Raw genomic sequence first — 18,198 nt, forward strand, 5'->3', positions numbered from 1 at the left:
CCAGCACGATCCCGCAAATCGCCACAGGTGTATGTCGGCACCTTAAAGGCCAATAGCAGGCGCGCACTCCCACTGCATGGCGGGGGACCCGATGCGCATGTCTGAAGGCCACCTGCTATCGTGGGTAAGAGAGCCAGAATGGGCATGTGTGTATGTAAACAGATTCCCGTTCTGACAGGGGAGGAGAGACAGATCTGCTGTTTCTAGTGATTAGGAACAGCAATATGTCTCCTCCTCCAGTCAGTCCCATCCCCCCACAGTTATAAACACAGAAGGGAACACATTTAACCCGTTGATTGCCCCCTCTTGTTAACCTCTTCCCTCCCAGTGATTTATACAGTAATAAGTGCATTTTTATAGCACTGATCGCTGTATAAATGTCAGTTGTCCCAAAAAAGTGTCAAAAGTGTCCCATCTGTCCGCCACAATGTCGCAGTCCTGCTAAAAATCGTAGATCGCTGCCATTACTAGTAAATAAATCTATCCCCTATTTTGTAGATGCTATAACTTTTGCGCAAACCAATCAATAATACGCTTATTTATGTAGAATATATATATCGGCCTAAGCTGATGAAGAAATTTCTTTTTTTACATTTTAGTGGGGGTATTTATTATAGCAAAAAGTAAATATTGTTTTTTTTTTTCAAAATTGTCGCTCTTTTTTTTGCTTATAGGGCAAAAAATAAAAACCGCAGAGGTGATCAAATACCATCAAAAGAAAGCTCTATTTGTGGAAAAAAAGGACGTCAATTTTGTTTGGGTACAGTGTCACACAACCATGCAATTGTCAGTTAAAGCGACGCAGTGCCGTATTGCACAAAATGGCCCAATCATTAAGGGGGAAAATCTTCCGGTCTGTAAGTGGTTAAAATGGTCGCCAAAAAGACTATCCGAAGATGGCTGCTGATTATGGGTTGTAGTTTGCCTTACCAAAATGGCATCTAGCTATGCTGGAGCTGTGCATCCTAGACTCAGTTAAATGTCAGATGATGGCTGTGTGTAGTCTGATCAGATGGTCTACATGTTGTGTATTCAGATGAGGTTCCCCGTGTGTTCAGATTATGTTTTTTTCAGATGTACCGGACTTACTTTTTATATTGTGAAAACAATAGTTTTAAACACGCCAGAGGGTGGCCCAGAAGGTGTAACCTTATTCATAGATCTGTATCATTGGAATTAAACTGTAAGTGTGAATGCTATTTGTTAAAAGTATAACTTTTGGTACAAAACATCTTTATACCATGCAGATAGTTCCTTGGGTTGTGAATTTTAAACTATCAGAACATTCATGGGCATTGCCTTCTTTTTGTGTATATAGCAAGGGCTTCCCTGCTTCAAAACTTTTTGCCTGCAGACAATTTTAAAAAGATTTATATGTGTGTGTGTGTGTATATATATATAGATATATATAGATATATATATATATATATCTATATATATATATATAGAGATATATATCTATAGATAGAGATATATATATATATATATATATATAGATATATATATATATCTATATATATCACCATTTACCAATAAAAAATCAGTTTTGCAGTTCCTAGCCCATTTAATTTATATTAAGCAGCAAATAGTTTAAAGTATCGAATTTAAATGATGTCAAGATGATATGTACAATATTCATTTTGTTTACTGAACACATTTCATGGCATTGTTTGTGCTTTCCTAGAATTGTTTACTGAATCTGCACAGACTCAACACCGGGGGCAATGACTCACTATAATGCATTGAGACAGTGCTGGCTGCAGTAACATAACATAAAGCCAACTTTTTATTCTTTGACTCTTAGGTCTGGGGGAGCAAGTTCATGTGTGACCAGTTCCTGGGCCAAGTGCTCCTGGCTGCATCGCCTAATGATCCACAAGAAGAACAGACTCTCCAGCTGCATAACAAGGATGGGCGGGAAGCAGAGGAGATGCCAAGACGGGTAAATGTCAAGGTTGTCTCTTCGGATGACCTGCTTGAACTGTGAATGTGAGATCATCCTCCAGCCACAGACAGTGCTGCGAGCTAGAGACACTGGCCAGTCTAGCTTCTCTGCACAGACGTCTCTGTTCACACGTATAGGCCCTAGAGATCTGCATCTGTGCTGTACACCAGAAGCATTCATATAACATACCCAACAGTATTTGCTTTTGTAATCATTCTACAGAACAATGTTAAGCTGGCCATACATAGCTAGAATTTCAGACCATTCCTAAAAAACTGGCTGAAATTTGATTAGTAAGTGGCCCTCTTGCCCCTTGCATAGTGCTTTACATTATACGGTGAGACAGTACAGTTACAACACAAGTCAATAAAAGGGTTAGAAGGGCTCTGCTCCTGAGAGCTTACAATTGAATAGGGAGAGGCAAATGGAACAAAAGTTAACAATTGTGAGGGATGAGCTAATGGGAGAAATAAAAAGATCCAGATGTTAGCTAAAGGCAGGATAGGCTTCCCTCAAGAGATACGTTTTCAGGGATTGCCTAAGGCTCGGTTCACACTAGGGGAGGCACGACTTGCAGGTCGCCTCGGCACACGACATCCACGGCGACTTGCAAAACGACTTCTGTATAGAAGTCTATGCAAGTCGCCCCAAAAGTACAGGAACCTTTTTCTAAGTCGGAGCGACTTGCGTCACTCCTATTAGAACGGTTCCATTGTACAGAACGGGAGGCGACTTGTCAGGCGACTAGGTCGCCTGACAAGTCACCCCTGTGTGAACCGGCACTAAATGTGGACAGAGTATGAAAGAGCTGAACAGATTGGGGTAGAGAATTCCACAGAATGGGTTAGACTCTGGAGAAGTTAAGGAGCATGGGAGGTAGGGAGAGAATGGTTTGGGCAATCTACTGAGACAGGACCGGTAATGTAGTTTGGGGCAAAGTTGTAAATGGTTTTGTATGTTGTATTAAGTATTTTGAAGTGTATTTACTGGGCATTGGGAAGCCAATGGAGGAACTGGCAGAGAGGTAGTGGACACTGAGCAGTTGGTAAGGTAAAGTAGTCTGGCAGTGGGGTTCATGATTGACTGAAGCAGAGAGAGCCTGTATAAAGATAGACCTATGAGGAGGGAGTTGCAATAGTCAAGGTGAGAGATAAAGGAATGGCTTGCTTGGTGGTTTCATTATTTAAAAGGGGGGTATTTTGGAGATATGGAAGTAAAGTCTACAAGATTTAGGCATTGATTGGATTTGGGACTGAAAGGACAGGTCAGGGTACAGGATTACACCCAACACAATGAGAGAGGGACTAATAGTTGTATTACTGATCCTGTTCTAGAAGCCAGGGCAGGGGCGTGAGGGAATATTAGAAACTAAGTTTTGGAATGATTGAGTTTGCGGAATTGATGTGACATGGAGACTGAAGGGTTGAGGTGGGGAGTAGAGAGATTCATTTGGGTATCATCACCATAGAGATGGTATTGGAAGCCATGGCGGCTTAATGAACGAGGTGAGGCTCTACTGATGTCTGTCATCTTTAGGGCATCCTTTAAAAAGTGAATTTTAACCATGTTCACTAAGCTAATAGAACATTTACTTGCAAAGCAAAATTTCCATTGCAAAGCGAATGGTCTTTTTGCCTTTAGTAAATCAATGCTTTTATTAGTGTAATGGAAGTACAGTGCCTTGCAAAAGTATTTACCCCCCTTTGCATTTTCTGTTTTGTTAACGTGGAATTAACATGGATTGTTTGAGGATTTGCATCATTTAATTTACAGAACATGCCCACAACTTTGAAGATATTTTTTTTATTGTGCAGCAAACAACAAATAGGACAAAATAACAGAAAAAGTCAATGTGCATAACTATTCACCCCCTAAAGTCAGTACTTTGTAGAGCCACTTTTTGCAGCTATCGCAGCTCCAAGTCCCTTTGGATAAGTCTCTATGAGCTTGCCACATCTTACCACTAGGATTTTTTGCCCATTCCTCCTTGCAAAACTGCCCCAGCTCCTTCAAGTTGGATGGTTTGCGCTTGTGAACAGCAATCTTTAAGTCTGGACTTAAGTCTAGGACTTTGACTGGGCCATTCCAACACATTTACATGTTTCCCCTTAAACCACTCAAGTGTTGCTTTAGCAGTGTGTTTGGGGTCATTGTTCTGCTGGAAGGTGAACCTCCGTCCTGGCCTCAAATCACACACAGAGTGATACAGGTTTTGCTCAAGACTATCCCTGTATTTAGCACCATCCATCTTTCCTTCAACTCTGACCAGTTTCCCAGTCCCGACTGCCCAAAAACATCCCCACAGCATGATGCTGCCACCACCATGTTTCACTGTGGGGATGGTGTTCTTTGGGTGATGTGTTGGGTTTGCGCAATAGCGTTTTCTTTGATGGCCAAAAAGTTCAATTTTAGTCTCATCAGACCAGAGCCATAAAGCCCAACTCTATGGAGTGTACGGCTTATTGTCATCCTATGTACAGTCTTTGCAGCTCCTCCAGGGTTACTTTACGTCTCTGTGCTGCATCTCTGATTAATGCCTTCCTTGCCGGTCCGTGAGTTTTGGTCTGCAACCGTCTCTTGGCAGGTTTGCTGTTGTGCCATGTTCTTTCCTTTGGTTATGATATATTTGATGGTGCTCCTAGGGATCATCAAAGATTTGGATTTTTTTTTTATAACCTAACCTTGACGTGTACTTAACAACATTGTCCCCTACTTTTTTGGAGAGTTCCTTGGTCTTCATGGCAGTGTTTGGTTAGTGGTGCCTCTTGCTTAGGCGTTGCAGCCTCTGGGGCCTTTCAAAAAGGAGTGTATATGTAATGACAGATCATGTGACACTTAGGTTGCACACAGGTGGACATCATTTCACTAATCATGTGAATTTTGAAGGTAATTGGTTGCACCAGAGCTTTTTATGGGCTTCATAACAAAGGGGGTGAAAACATACGCACATGCCAATTATCAATTTTTTATTTCTGAAAAATAGTTTTATGTATATATTTTTCTAATTTTACTTCCCCAACTTAGACTATTGTGTTCTGATCCATCATATATAATTCAGATTAAAAAAACATTGAACTAAAGACCAATGTAACAAAATAGCCAAAGAGGGTGAATACTTTTGCAAGGCACTGTAGGTAAAAATGCTGGAGTAGGAATGGGCAGGGTAGTAAAATAAACTTATTTTACTCTTCTGAAAGTAATTTCAATTGAACATTTCAACAATCATCAAATCCAGAAATATGGGCAAATATAGACTTGTCCTGTATAATTTAAGCAACGAGTCACACATTTTCTTTTAGTGAATCTCACACCTGCTGCATTTTTAATGCAAACTAAATGAAAAAACAAAAAAGGGAGATTAGGGCTTCCTAATACAAATTCTATCAAGGTGCCAAAGTGCCCACACATACAGGATAAAAACCATTCAATATGGCCTGTGTTTAGATTGATTAACCACTTAAGGACCGAGCCTCTGGGATTTGTTGTTCATAAGTTAAAAACTTTTTTTTTGCTAGAAAATTACTTAGAACCCCCAAACATTATACATTTTTTTTCTTCTAACACCCTAGAGAATAAAATGGCGGTCGTTGCAATACTTTCTGTCACACCGTATTTGCACAGTGGTCTTACAAGCACACTTTTTTGGGGAAAAATACACCTTTTTGAATTAAAAATAAGATAACAGTAAAGTTAGCCCAATTTTTTTTTTATGTTGTGAAAGATAATGTTACGCAAATTGATATCCAACATGTCACTCTTCAAAATTTTGCCCGCTCGTGGAATGGCGACAAACTTTTACCCTTATAAATCTCCATAGGCGACGTTTAAAAAATTCTACAGGTTGCATGTTTTGAGTTACAGAGGAGGTCTATGGCTAGAATTATTGCTCTTGCTCTACCGATTGTGGCGATACCTCACATGGTTTGAACACCATACAATATGTTGTATTCCTAACACACTATGTATGTTTTTGATTTCCTGTATACATTGTATTGAGCAATAGAGACCTGCTTGAAAAACTCCTTCTAGCTAATCAGCTTTTTATCTGACTCCAATATTCTATACCACATAAAGTAGTTTTTTTCAGTGCAGGCAGTGCAAAAAAATGAAGTATGCTATCCCATCGCAATCATAAATAAGCTCTTAACTGGACGACTGCAGCAATCTGAACTCTTATTGTCTGCTTATGGTAAATGCATTTGACAGTTTTGCAAACTTTGCGTGTAGTACTATCTAAATGTAAATAATCTATACGTATATTTCCAGAAATTAACTGATGGTAAAAATATTGTCTAACATTTGTTATGATGTATTGTAACCCTAAAACACAGCATTATTATTAGTCTCTGCCATGAAGATTAGGAGGTACATGAAGTTGTAATTTATCACTTTAAAGGGGTTGTAAAGGTAATTTTTTTTTTTTTTTTTAAATAACAAACATGTTATACTTACCTTCACTGTGCAGCTCGTTCTGCACAGAGTGGCCCCGAACCTGCTCTTCTGGGGTCCCTCGGCGGCTGTCTCAGCTCCTCCCCGCAATAACTAACCACCTTAATGCGAGCTCTCTCGCATGGTGGTTAGTTATTGCGGGCGCGCTCCCGTGATACAGCCGGCGGCTATAGCCGCTCGCTGTATCACTCGGCCCCGGCGCGCCGCGTCATTGGCTGTGATTGACAGCAGCGCGAGCCAATGGCTGCGCTGCTTTCAATCCATCCACTATAGCCAATCAGCGACCAGGCTGATCGGCTGAATGGAGGTCGGGAGCGAGCGGCCGAGTTTCGAGGTGTCAGGTAAGTAAAACGGGGGGCTGGGGGTGGCGGTATTTTCAAAAGTTTTTTCACCTTAATGCATAGAATGCATTAAGGTGAAAAAATGTATACCTTTACAACCCCTTTAATGCTACTTCATTATGTGCACAGGCTGGTCTGTCTATTATATAATCTCTTTATACAGCTTTCATAAGCGTGTCATTTAACAGAGGTTTATTAACTCAAGTGTTGTAACATATTAATACTTTTAGTGGAGTATGAAATTTACATTATTTTTTCCTTCCATAAAGCAAGGTGAGAACCAATACTCTATTGCTTGGAATATAGTTTTCCATTCATTTCATGATTTGGCCTTCTGTCCATGCAGAATCTGTAGGCCTGAAATATTGCCACTGTGCCTATAGCAAATGGAATGACTATGTCATTAGCAGGCAGTACCTAATCCCCAGTGGGTGTGCAGTATAATGGCTGGGGTGAAGTTTGTGGTGCTACCCTATAATGACTTCTAAACTGATCAAGCGTCCTCTTTCAGTGACAAGAAAATGGCAGCATTCACTTAAAATTTTTATATGCAGCATGTTATATGTCACATTTGTCCACTTTTACATGTATTAACTATAAACAATTGTTTTCAAATAAAATATGTTGTACATTTTCTCCTTTATGCAGAAACATTTAGCTGGTAAAGTATGTCCTTCAGTTATTCCATGAATTAACAACCCCAAACAATGGTATTTCTAACTTTTATTCACAATACTGCAGGTCCAGATTCAAACTGCAATATTTTTTTTTTTAATTTTTTTTTTTACACTCAAGACACAGTCATGCACAATCCATATTTCATTTTTTTCTATTGCTTCAACCACAATTTAAATTAAACCTCCCAAAATAAAATGCAAAGAATTTTTGTTTAAAAAAAATAAAAAAGTAGTCACTGAGGTATTCAGATCATACTGTATTCTCAGTGCTTACCCAACATAAATAACTTAATTCCAATTTAAAAAAAGAAAAAAAAGAAAAAATCTTTCCTTCAAAAAGTTACAGAATGATATCACTACACATTTTGTATTTTACAGATAACACGCCCTAAAAAAGAGGAATGTACAGCAAATGTGTTACAGTTGAGAGAGACAATGGAAATATCATTATATTAATAACACCAGATTTTCCCCCAAAATTTCCGTGTTTTATTTTTTGTTCTTGAAAGTTTGCAAAAATGACAAGTCATCTAATCACAGTACTGGAAAATAAGACAATAGAGGTACCCTGTGAAATATATTTTCTCGATTTTGTTTCCAGTCAAAGAAACTTTGAGATGTGTCCATTGCAAAACTAAAATTTCTGGGTATTGAGGTTTTTTTTCTGAGATAGAATGACCACATATACACTAGCTATATTTTTTATTGTATAATGCAATGCATGAGACATAATCAAAGGACGGTGACTAGAGATAGACATGTTTATATAAGAGTATTAATCCTGTTTTTTTTTTTCACTCCAATTACAAAATTTGAGAAAGGTTGTACCATAAATCTGAAATTGAGTAGCTACACTAAATTATTTAAACAACGGTTTTCCAATATGGAGTGAAGAAAAAAAATGTTCTTTATTTATAGCTGATGTTAGTCCATTTTGGCTCGTACCAATCAATGTTTGCTACATAGACATTTATTTACCATAAAAAGTTTAGTCCCCTGCAAAGAGCAGCCGTGAAAGAATGTACCCATGGTCTGTTTTATTACAAGTGGTGGGTAATAAATAAATAAATTAAAGGCTCAGTAAGATTGTTTAGCAACATGAAATTCTATAATCCAACCAAAGAGCAGTGCACCGACTCCTTAGATTAGGTATATATGTTGTAGGCTGTATGATAAGTTCATTTTCTCTAAAATACTGCCTGAAATAAACACCAGTATCTGTAAAGATCTGTCATCTGATAAAGAAAAAGAAAAAAGTGATAAAAATATATATATATTTTCCCTAAATAGTGGCAAAAAATAGTATTTTAGAAAACTGAGTGGATATATATGTTACATTGGATGTGTACTATCACAGCAAATGTTGTGCCTTCCTTAACATACACGTGTATACATTTTTTCCTCATATATATGGGCACTTAATCATCGGAGCATAGATACAGACACAGAGCTAAGCAGTCATAGGAATCTGTGTACAGCACTCCTTATATTAAGTTTGGATACAGGTATGAGTTTCTTAATAACTGCTATCAACAATTCTTTGCATAAATAAAACAAATGGCTCGATTACTTGCGGTCAACTAATAAAAGGTGCAGGGAAAACCAGAGCAGCGCACCAAAGGATTAGGGGACCAAGAGTATAACAAATTATACTCTTGGTATACGTCTAAATTCTGATATCTTGTCTCCTATTTTGTACAATAGCCTTTTAGTACAGTGTGTTGAAAAAACTGTACATGTCATTGTTCCTCCTTGTAACCTTGTGTATAATATGTGGGTCCCTGAACCATTTTTCAAAAATGTATAAAGCCTGGACAAGGGATGTAAGCTATCCCAAAAGCTTGCTTCTTTTAAAAAAAACTTAGTTTAGTTTATAAAAAAAAAGCCACCAAATAATGCAGACAGTTTGGAGTTAACATGATACAGAACTCTACTACAGCATAGACTTCCAAACAGAAGGTTGCGGTTCTTCTTCATTGGGGGTTATGCTGATAATTTGAGTAAAATGTTGGACTTGTGTGGGTTAACAGAGGGTTTATTCAACTCAGGAAAAGATGGCTTTTTAATCTAAAATAATGCTCCAACAGCCCTCCTATAAAACCAATCACTGAAGCTTACTTTTGGATTTAAAGAGCCAGTTTATTCCTGAGTTGAATTAGCCCTCAATTAACTCACACTAGTCTAGCATTCCATTCAAACTAGCAGTTTAAGCCCTTAAAAATCTTTGACTTATTCACTTTGGACTTCTATGATGAACAAAAAAATACTCTGTGGATCTTAAACCTTTGGTGTGCATGCATGTATTCCCTACACCCCCCAGTGTTCACCTGAGACCTTTTTGTGATACAGCTGTTTAACCATCAAGTCATTGTAAAAACCAATATGGACTAAAAATTACATTAAGGAAGTAAACCAGTTTCAGATATGGCACCTCCCACCTACATCTTTAAAATATTAAATAATGTCACTAATGTCTATCAAATTGTTAGCCTGCAACTATCCTTAAGTAAAACCTATCTCTGAGGCTGAGTTCACACTTAAAAAGGGATGTGGCTGACAGCAGGGGTCAGGGGTCCCTGTTCTCTATTATAGGGATGACTTGGGCCCGAATTTTTGCCTGAATTTGAACCTGAAATGGAACCAAAGACGCACAGGACCCCTGTACAATTTGCTCTGAACCTGCCCCGGAGATGTGTGAACCGGCTCCATTGAGAGCCGGTCACAATCTCCTGTCATGCGAATTGGATGTGGGAAAATCCACATAAGTGTGAACCCAGCCTAAAAACACTGTAGGCTCCCATAGTTGATCTTTTGAAAATGCTAGATGCCTGTCAGTCTATAACCTTAAATGCTTTTGAAGTCAAAGACCTGCAAGATGTATGCAGCCAGAGAAGTCAGAACTAATCTTCATACTTCCATTTGATCAGTGACTTCATACTAAAGTCATAATATAGGTATGAGGCTTGGCAACGAGCAATTTCAGAAGGAAACTTCAGTTTTGGCAGTCTGCATATTGTTCTATAAGTACAATTCCCTTTAAAATTACTTCCTGCTTTATGCAAGAACATTTTGGAAAACTATGTCAAGATTTTAAAGACTTACAAAAATAAATGTGAAAAAGCAAAATCAGAAATATTTTCTAGCACACAGTTATCTTCTTGCTTGGTTGTCCTATAGAAAAAAAAAAATCTGTGAATCATTAGTGGTATGGTCTATGTTAATAGGTTTTGAGCTTGTATTAATGGCATCAATGTGAGAGGCTTCTGAGAACATTCAGAATTGACTGACAGATGATTTTGACCTCCTTTTGACCTGACTCAAACACGTTTTGCATTCATATAAACTTGTATGGAAAAGCAAAACCTGCTTGTTGTAATTGAAACACCATCAACCCAAGCTCTGATCCACTTAACCTTAAATGGCTAATGACATAAAACAATACACAGCTGAAAAAGATGACTGCTAAGTAGCACTACATCATTTTGTGTAGCTATATGGCAAGACTAACCTGTGTATTTTTTACGCAGTTCTTTTACATAAAGTATCTTTTTGGAGGACTGAAAAAAAGCTTATGCTGAAAATGTTCTCGTTAGGGTTTATGCATTTTGTTTTGAATATATATTGTGATTTTAGGCATTAGTTTAGTGTCCTATCCAGGCTACTATGCGTTCCCATTAAGTACGATTTGATATATATATATATATATATATATATATATATATATATTTATATTTATTTTTTTTAGTGGGGAAGGGTGTTATTGCGGTCTTTATTCGCATTTAGCAGGATTTGCTGTTCCAGTGATAGTGCTCACCATGATACGACGTGGGAATCTCCAACAAGGCACAGACCACAATAAAAACACTTCTGTAGTACAGTGGTTAGAAACTCTGTTGGGTTTTTATTATTGTATAGTGGCAGTGGTCATTGGCATCAGAGGTTAGGGTAAATCTACCCAAAAGAAGATGGAAATAGAAACCTTACAGTAGTTTTAACCCTTCCCTACTCTATCCACAGCGAAGAAAAAATTGTTTTAGTTGGGATTATAGGTTAACTGTTTGCATTATTATAAAGGGCTTTCCAAATGAGCAGATTTCACATTCACAGAATGTTCCCTTTACAAATCTCTTTATGGACTCTGGGCTCATTCACACTATCTCTCTATATTCATACTATAGCTCTGTGTCAACACAGGCTAAACACAAGGCCACACAGAAAACAATGGTTTTCTATGTATCTTGTTCAAACAAAAAAACTGATTTGAGGTGGGTTGTGTTTTATACAATGAAAATGTGTTGCATTTTTATGCAGCGCAACGCACTGCCTGTCAAACACTGCAGTCCATAGACTTGAATGAAGTGTCATTTGGTGACACTTCAATAATGTTAAAATGTGTACACCTACACAATGGACGCAAGCTGGCACATATTTAGGCCTTATGCACACCAGATGTCAAAAATGGTGCTTATAAGGACATTTGACAATTTTTTAATTTTTTTTTTTTACCTCTAAACGCTCCTCCGTGTTAGTCTATGCAACCATGCACATAGATGTTTACAGGTGTTTAGGAGGCAGAAAAAAAAAAACACCACTTGCGATAAGGCCAACATCTCTAAAGGATCCTGAGCCATCTTCCAACCTCCAGTCTGGTCACTGCTGGTGAGCTTTATCCTATATTTCCTCCCACTAAGTCTTAGTATGCCCAATTTCCATAAGACACGGCAAAAGGATAAGTGGGTGGAGCTTTGTATCCCCACAGAATAATGAAGCATGGCAGCAAATGTCTTTTTACAGCCACTCGTGTAAGTTTGTGATGATTAGGATTTCCATTGTCTGTTCGCTTTCAAACTGAAATTACATCAGCAGAATTTAGAGAACTTGGGATAATACTAAATGGTTTAAACTAAAATGCATCAGAGGGCTGACAGTATATGCTTTCACACCCTTTTCTCTTAAAAACTTTGCAGTCCAGAGCCCCTTACCCCTCCTCCCACAGTCTTCACTACTTTGAAAAGGGAGAATGATTGCCATCATCCTGCCATGAAATGCTCAATGCCTCTAAAGCTGATTAGTGGGCACCATCATCTTCATATGAGGGGAGTGCCTACACTTACAGTATGCCAATGAAAACTGAGTTAGTCAGTATTTACATGGGTTACTCAAAGAGTATCTTCACGCTGAATGAAAAAAATAAAATAAAAGCGTAACTTTCCCTTTTGGGTTAAGTTCTGCATTAAGTGGGCTCCTGAGGTAACAGAATTACAGGTCATAAAAGTGAAAAGTAAAGCTATAGGTCGACCAGTTATTCTGTCAATTACCTTCAGCAAGTTAGTTTGATTAATTTAGGTTTCTTACTGGTTCAGTTTAAACATAGATTTAAGAACATTCAAATAAATACTTAACCGGGCTAAGCCCTATTTTAATATTTGTGCCTGATATTTGATTTTTGCTTTAAGGACAGTTTCCATGTAGCAATGAAAAGACATGTGCTCTCTTTTTAACAATGTGATTGGTGTCACAGATATCCGACAAGCTATTATTGATAAAGGCAATCACAACTCGAGAACAGAAGTGAAAATCTGAAGCATGAACTAAAATGAATTGCATCTGTTTCAGAGGGAAATATAGATGAAAGCAACTGAGATTGGATTATAGAAGGAAAAAAAAAAAGAAAAATTCTCCATTGAGGGGGTAAACTACCCATGTGCTCAAATGTAAATTAGTCTCTTATCACACTCTATTTAATCCATTATACAAAAATGTACCCCTTCCTTCTGCTGTTAGGTCCAAACATTTTTCTAACTTTTAATATTAATTGGTTTAATGCCAGAGCCTGGGAAATGATTCTATTACTTTAGACTGTTGAATGGCAATTGTGAAGTGTGACTTCAGGAAAGGCAATGGCTTAGTGCTGACTGGTCTAGAATATGAGGCTCTGTATACAGTGTGCATCCAGGACTCAGGAGCTTCAAGATAAATAGGAAATGATTAGAGACTTTTATATAATCTCAGGTGACAAAATAAAGAGCTGCACCAATGACAGTAAATACATTTCTAACCATCTATGTATTAACATTATTCATAGCATTTAGAGGTCCAAGATCCTTCAGCCAATATTGTGACTTGCTTCTTAACTCTATTCACTATAAAGTTGTGCAAAGAGCAAAATAATGTTAAATGTATGGCATCAAAACAAAAATCCAATGGGGAAAAAAACAAAATCAGATGATTCTTGTGTGTACTGGTTAGCGTGGGGAATTTTTGGGGATGCTGGAGACCTCCCCATGGGTTTCATGTTTACTTTATTTTGGCTCTTTTTAGGTGATATTAGTAAGCTTTCCAGGGGCCTGACCTTCTTTACTATATGCTTCCTTTGAACGAATATGGCTTTGCCACAGTTACCCTAGATGTGTGGGTCTACATCCTTTCGGAGTCTTTGCCAGTCCCGTTTGGACTAATACCTTCTCATTTTTAGCTAGCTCATTTTCCCCTGTGGACTGGTTCTCCTGAGGTGGAAATTTGGGCAACCTTTGTGCCCACCAAATTTATACCCTGAGGTTTCTCCGTGGAAATGCACTCATCTGATTTCATGCCATGTTATAAAATTATAATAATTCCACCACTTTAATAACCCCTGAAGAAGACTCATACTCTCTACAAGTTGAAAGGTGTTGGAGCCCACTGTTATAAGATAGACATATTTCATGCATTAAAGATGCTGTGTGGTAGTTCTCAATACATCGATTGCTTGTTTTGTGCATGTCTGTTTTTATTAGAACTACTGGACCGTTTGGTCTTTTTTTAATGGTGTATATTAATAAAAAACTATGTTGTATATTTATAACCATTGTGCTTAGTTTGGCATCTTTAAAGTCCCATTCCATGTGTTGTTCAAACTGTTTAAATCATTAGTGATGTGGCATCTTCAATGCTCTTTGGTCTAACAGAGGCAAGGTTTTTTTAAGAACAAAATGGGACTTTAATTATACCTAGTCCCATGTTCATTTTTCCCTATGGGATTTTTTGTTTAATGTTTATTTTTTGGGAATGATACCTACCAGTATTAAATCTTCCCTGCATTGATCCACTGTAATAAGCTTTGATTGGTTGTTATAGGCTAAAGCGCTTTTCATATCACATCTCTTTGCACTGCCTTACTGCCAAATCATGTTATAGCTTAAAGCGGGAGTCCGGTGACCAATCTTTTTTTTTTTTTTTTTTTTTTGGGTCATTGAGACACTTTGCTAACAACCAAATAATACTCACAGTTTGGGTGTAATATTTCCGCCTCTGTTTTCGTACTGAAGAATAACTTAAAAAATGTGATGCTGGCTGTTTCCATCTTGCTTGTGGGCATGTGAAGCCCACAAGCATTGATTTCCTGGATGTGGTGAATGCTGTTCATTCACAGCTTGTTCACTCGCATGATCATTGTTTCCACACTGAATCTTGGGAAGCCTGACACTAAGCTCCCAGGAGACAGTGCGGCGCCGGGGAAAGGCAATAAACACGCCTACTCCCATGGGAGGAGAGACAGGAAGTGCCACAATAAAGTACAATATAAAGGTAATTACAGCGATAAAAAATTTTTTCGTGCGGCATTTGAACATCTATGCAATTAACTGAAGGGGGTAAGATTAAGTTAAAAATTTGAGTGGAACCCCGCTTTAATAACTTATCCCATCTTAGTAAGAACCCAATCAAATCGTGCGTAACTAAAAGGATTATGGCCCCAACAAATCCCTTCTTAAGGCCACATGCAGGCATGCCATGGTTAAAAACCTTAGACACAGCCACTGAGCCTGAAGCTAAAAACTTGACAATGGTAAAACATTTAACATTTTAAAGCTTGCACTAGTTGTGAAAGTCAATTCAATAGACTACCTGTGTCTTTGGCTTTCAAGCATAAATCCGTTCCAGTGCTACATAGAAACATCAGATAGAAAACTGCCCCGAAGAGATTAAGAGCTTAGTTTCATAATTCACTGCAAAGATTAATGGTGACTAGCAAGTCAAACTTCACAAAGATTAACTTTAAAGGTAGCCTTCACTAAAGCCTAAAAATGAAGCCTTGAAATGCATTTCAGTCTAAATAACCACCATCATTTGAGGGTTTTTTCATCCAGGCATAGTACTTTTATAAAGCTAAATCACTGCTTTGAAACTGCCTTGTTGCCAGTAATCTGTTGTCCTGGGAACACCTACTGCTATGACAGAATACGTAGGTATTCTCGCAGATCTCAATCTTACCCACTTTAAAATCCTTGCTGCCTCTAAAACATAGAAAAGGGAAGTTGTCCAGTACTTATTCACACAACCTGAGGAAGTACACCCACCAAGAAGCACATGTGAGAAGCTTCCTGGAATGTAGCAGCATTAGATCATTTGACATTTAAATTAAGGTAAAATAAGTTGACTTTCTGACATTAGCATAATTACAATGTTCCTTAACAGCATTAGGATTTCAATGATTAATTTCTTTCCTTGCCTAGAGTTGCTCCTCATTTTATGTACATATGGGTGCTCTTTGCAGACTAAAGAGATATATATTGCAATTCTTACTTCCCTATACTACCTTTTTTTCTATACACAACTCTTAGTGGTGAATGGCATAGTGAATTTGTCATGTCAATTGTCAATGTCTGAAGCAAAGCTAACATTTTTTTAAGGCCAGCCATTTGCAGCAACAACATCTGGCCATGTCCCATTTTAAAGCAGACCTTCACTCTTTTATATAACTCAACCTCCCTGCATTCACCCCCTGCCCATGAAGTAAAAAAACGTTTTTTCACCATTCTTTTTTCTGTTTGTTTTTCTCTGGCCCTCCTGTTTGTCTCCACAGCCTCCTAGGATACCATGTCACATATCCCAGGAGACTGCAAGATCAGGGACAACCAGTAGCTGGTGAACTAACATGCAGTATCAGGGGCTGGCTGCATTAACCTGCAAGAGGCAACCAACTCCTGATCCTGGGCAGTGCAACATTGTGATGAGGTACCTGGGCTGTGGCAGCTGAGTAAATCTTCACAGCAGGACAAAGCTGGATCCCCTACACAGGTAAGTATGTGAATCATGGACAACACAGCATACCAGGAAAGAGGTGTTAAAGTAGGGGGGAGTGAAGTTCGTCTTTAAAATTACTATCCAAAGAAAAGAATGACTCGGTAATGGAACTCATTGATTCATTGTGAAGGTTTTAGGGGGCAAAGAAAGGAAAGGTATGTTGTGTATACACTTCACTAAGGGGCGTATATTATTTATATCTATTGTTTGTACTTGGGAAATAGACCATTTTGCTTTATTGGCACTTTTAACCCCATTATACACAAAATTAACAAAATAGCAAGCTTGTTTAATAGGAAAGTGCAAGGAGTAAGAATATTGTGTAAAGAGTGATAAACCAAAGCAACCAAGACATTTTCAATTTTCTTTAGCTGGATCAGTTCAGAGGAATTCGGATTGGTTGCTATGATTTGTGACACTTTTCACAACATTGTTTCTGTTTGCACTACTTTACTGTCTAAGCCACATGATTGTAATAACAATTTTATGGATTGAACCAGTGTGTAACATATCACTATGCTCCTTCATTACATATACATTTACGAGTAGCTGAAATGAACAAACACATTTTCTTTCATATGATGCCCAAATTGACAGTTTTCCATTTTAAAATATTGATTCAGGCCAAAAAATGGCTTTGACTGTGCAGCACAGAACCATAGAAACATTGTTTTTTAGCCAACAAGGCTAATATGACTGAGTACTGATGGGATTAACCTGGTCAACCAATGGAAAAATTACATATCGCTCTGCTATGTAAGAAAACAAATACCATAAGCCTTGTATGCAAACCACTTTGGTGCAAAGGCAGACTACCTCCTTTCTTTGTACCCCATGTTTTGGGGGCTGTAACTTTCATTTTTATGGCTCTCTTGCATCAAGGTGTATCTTCCCCTCTACAGTGGTTACTCTCACATGCAAAATAGTACCGTAAGTAAACCGACCCTGTGCTGAAAACAGGGAAATAAGACTATCAGAGTAAATGGATGGTAAGGTCTACACAGACCGACAGACCTGTCAACGTTGCTGCACATTTGGAAATGCAGAGTGATTTTTTTTTTTTTCAGTTTTTTGTTTCTTTAAATATAAAGCAAAAAAAAAGCCAGATGTTAAATTATTTGTTCGTTATGAAAGTACAACCCATCTATGGAAAATTTCTGCAGGGGATCAACGTGCGGACGTGCAGCACCAACTTCCAACGTGCTGAGTTGAATGTTGTAGTCCTGTTCCTACTTACAAAACAAAGGAAAAAAAGAGTTTAAGGAATCCATAAGGGCAGGTAGAAGACACGAGTAGGTGCATCATGGTGGGTCATGTCTCCCCACGACAGTAGCTGGTTAGCTTGTTAATCCTGCTGTGTGAGGGGATGAGGTTTTCTGATTCTGCTGAGTTCTGTGTTCTAATGCAGAGGCTACAGCTTTGTGTCCACCGTAGCTAGCGGCTGCTGTTTTTAATGGCTTCCTTTGCTGCTATGATCAGTGGAGTCAGGCTAGAAAGAGGCTTGGCTAGTTTTAAAAATGGATGCTGCAAGACAAAAACACAAAACCATTTGACATCAGCATAACATCCTGTTATGGAAATATGAATACATTCAAAAAGACTTGTATTTTGCTGCACTGAGGATGCATTCACATTTATATGTGATGGACAGTGCGTTATAACATATGCACAATACATGTGAGCAGCAAGCGCTGGTGCATGAAAATGCATGTTATAAAAGTCC

The 18,198-nt window shown here is 38.1% G+C and overlaps 2 protein-coding genes across 7 annotated transcripts in view; one reads left to right on the top strand and one right to left on the bottom strand.

Moving 5' to 3' along the window:
- Positions 1-7,369, top strand: part of CAPN6 (calpain 6) — a 166,906-nt gene extending 159,537 nt beyond the window's left edge. Inside the window, exon 13 of the mRNA XM_073599355.1 lies at positions 1,805-7,369. Coding sequence (XP_073455456.1) covers positions 1,805-1,987 — 183 coding nt within the window. The 3' untranslated portion in view covers positions 1,988-7,369. The remainder of the gene's footprint in view (positions 1-1,804) is intronic.
- Positions 7,370-7,443: 74 nt separating this feature from the next.
- PAK3 (p21 (RAC1) activated kinase 3) overlaps positions 7,444-18,198 on the bottom strand; it is a 357,376-nt gene continuing 346,621 nt past the window's right edge. For all 6 annotated transcript variants that reach the window (XM_073599359.1, XM_073599358.1, XM_073599357.1 and 3 more), the window contains one exon: positions 7,444-17,999. In XM_073599359.1, the coding sequence (XP_073455460.1) occupies positions 17,910-17,999 (90 nt within the window). In that variant the 3' untranslated portion in view covers positions 7,444-17,909. The remainder of the gene's footprint in view (positions 18,000-18,198) is intronic.

Source organism: Aquarana catesbeiana, linkage group LG09 (genome assembly GCF_042186555.1).
Source record: "Aquarana catesbeiana isolate 2022-GZ linkage group LG09, ASM4218655v1, whole genome shotgun sequence".
Classification (NCBI taxonomy): domain Eukaryota; kingdom Metazoa; phylum Chordata; class Amphibia; order Anura; family Ranidae; genus Aquarana; species Aquarana catesbeiana.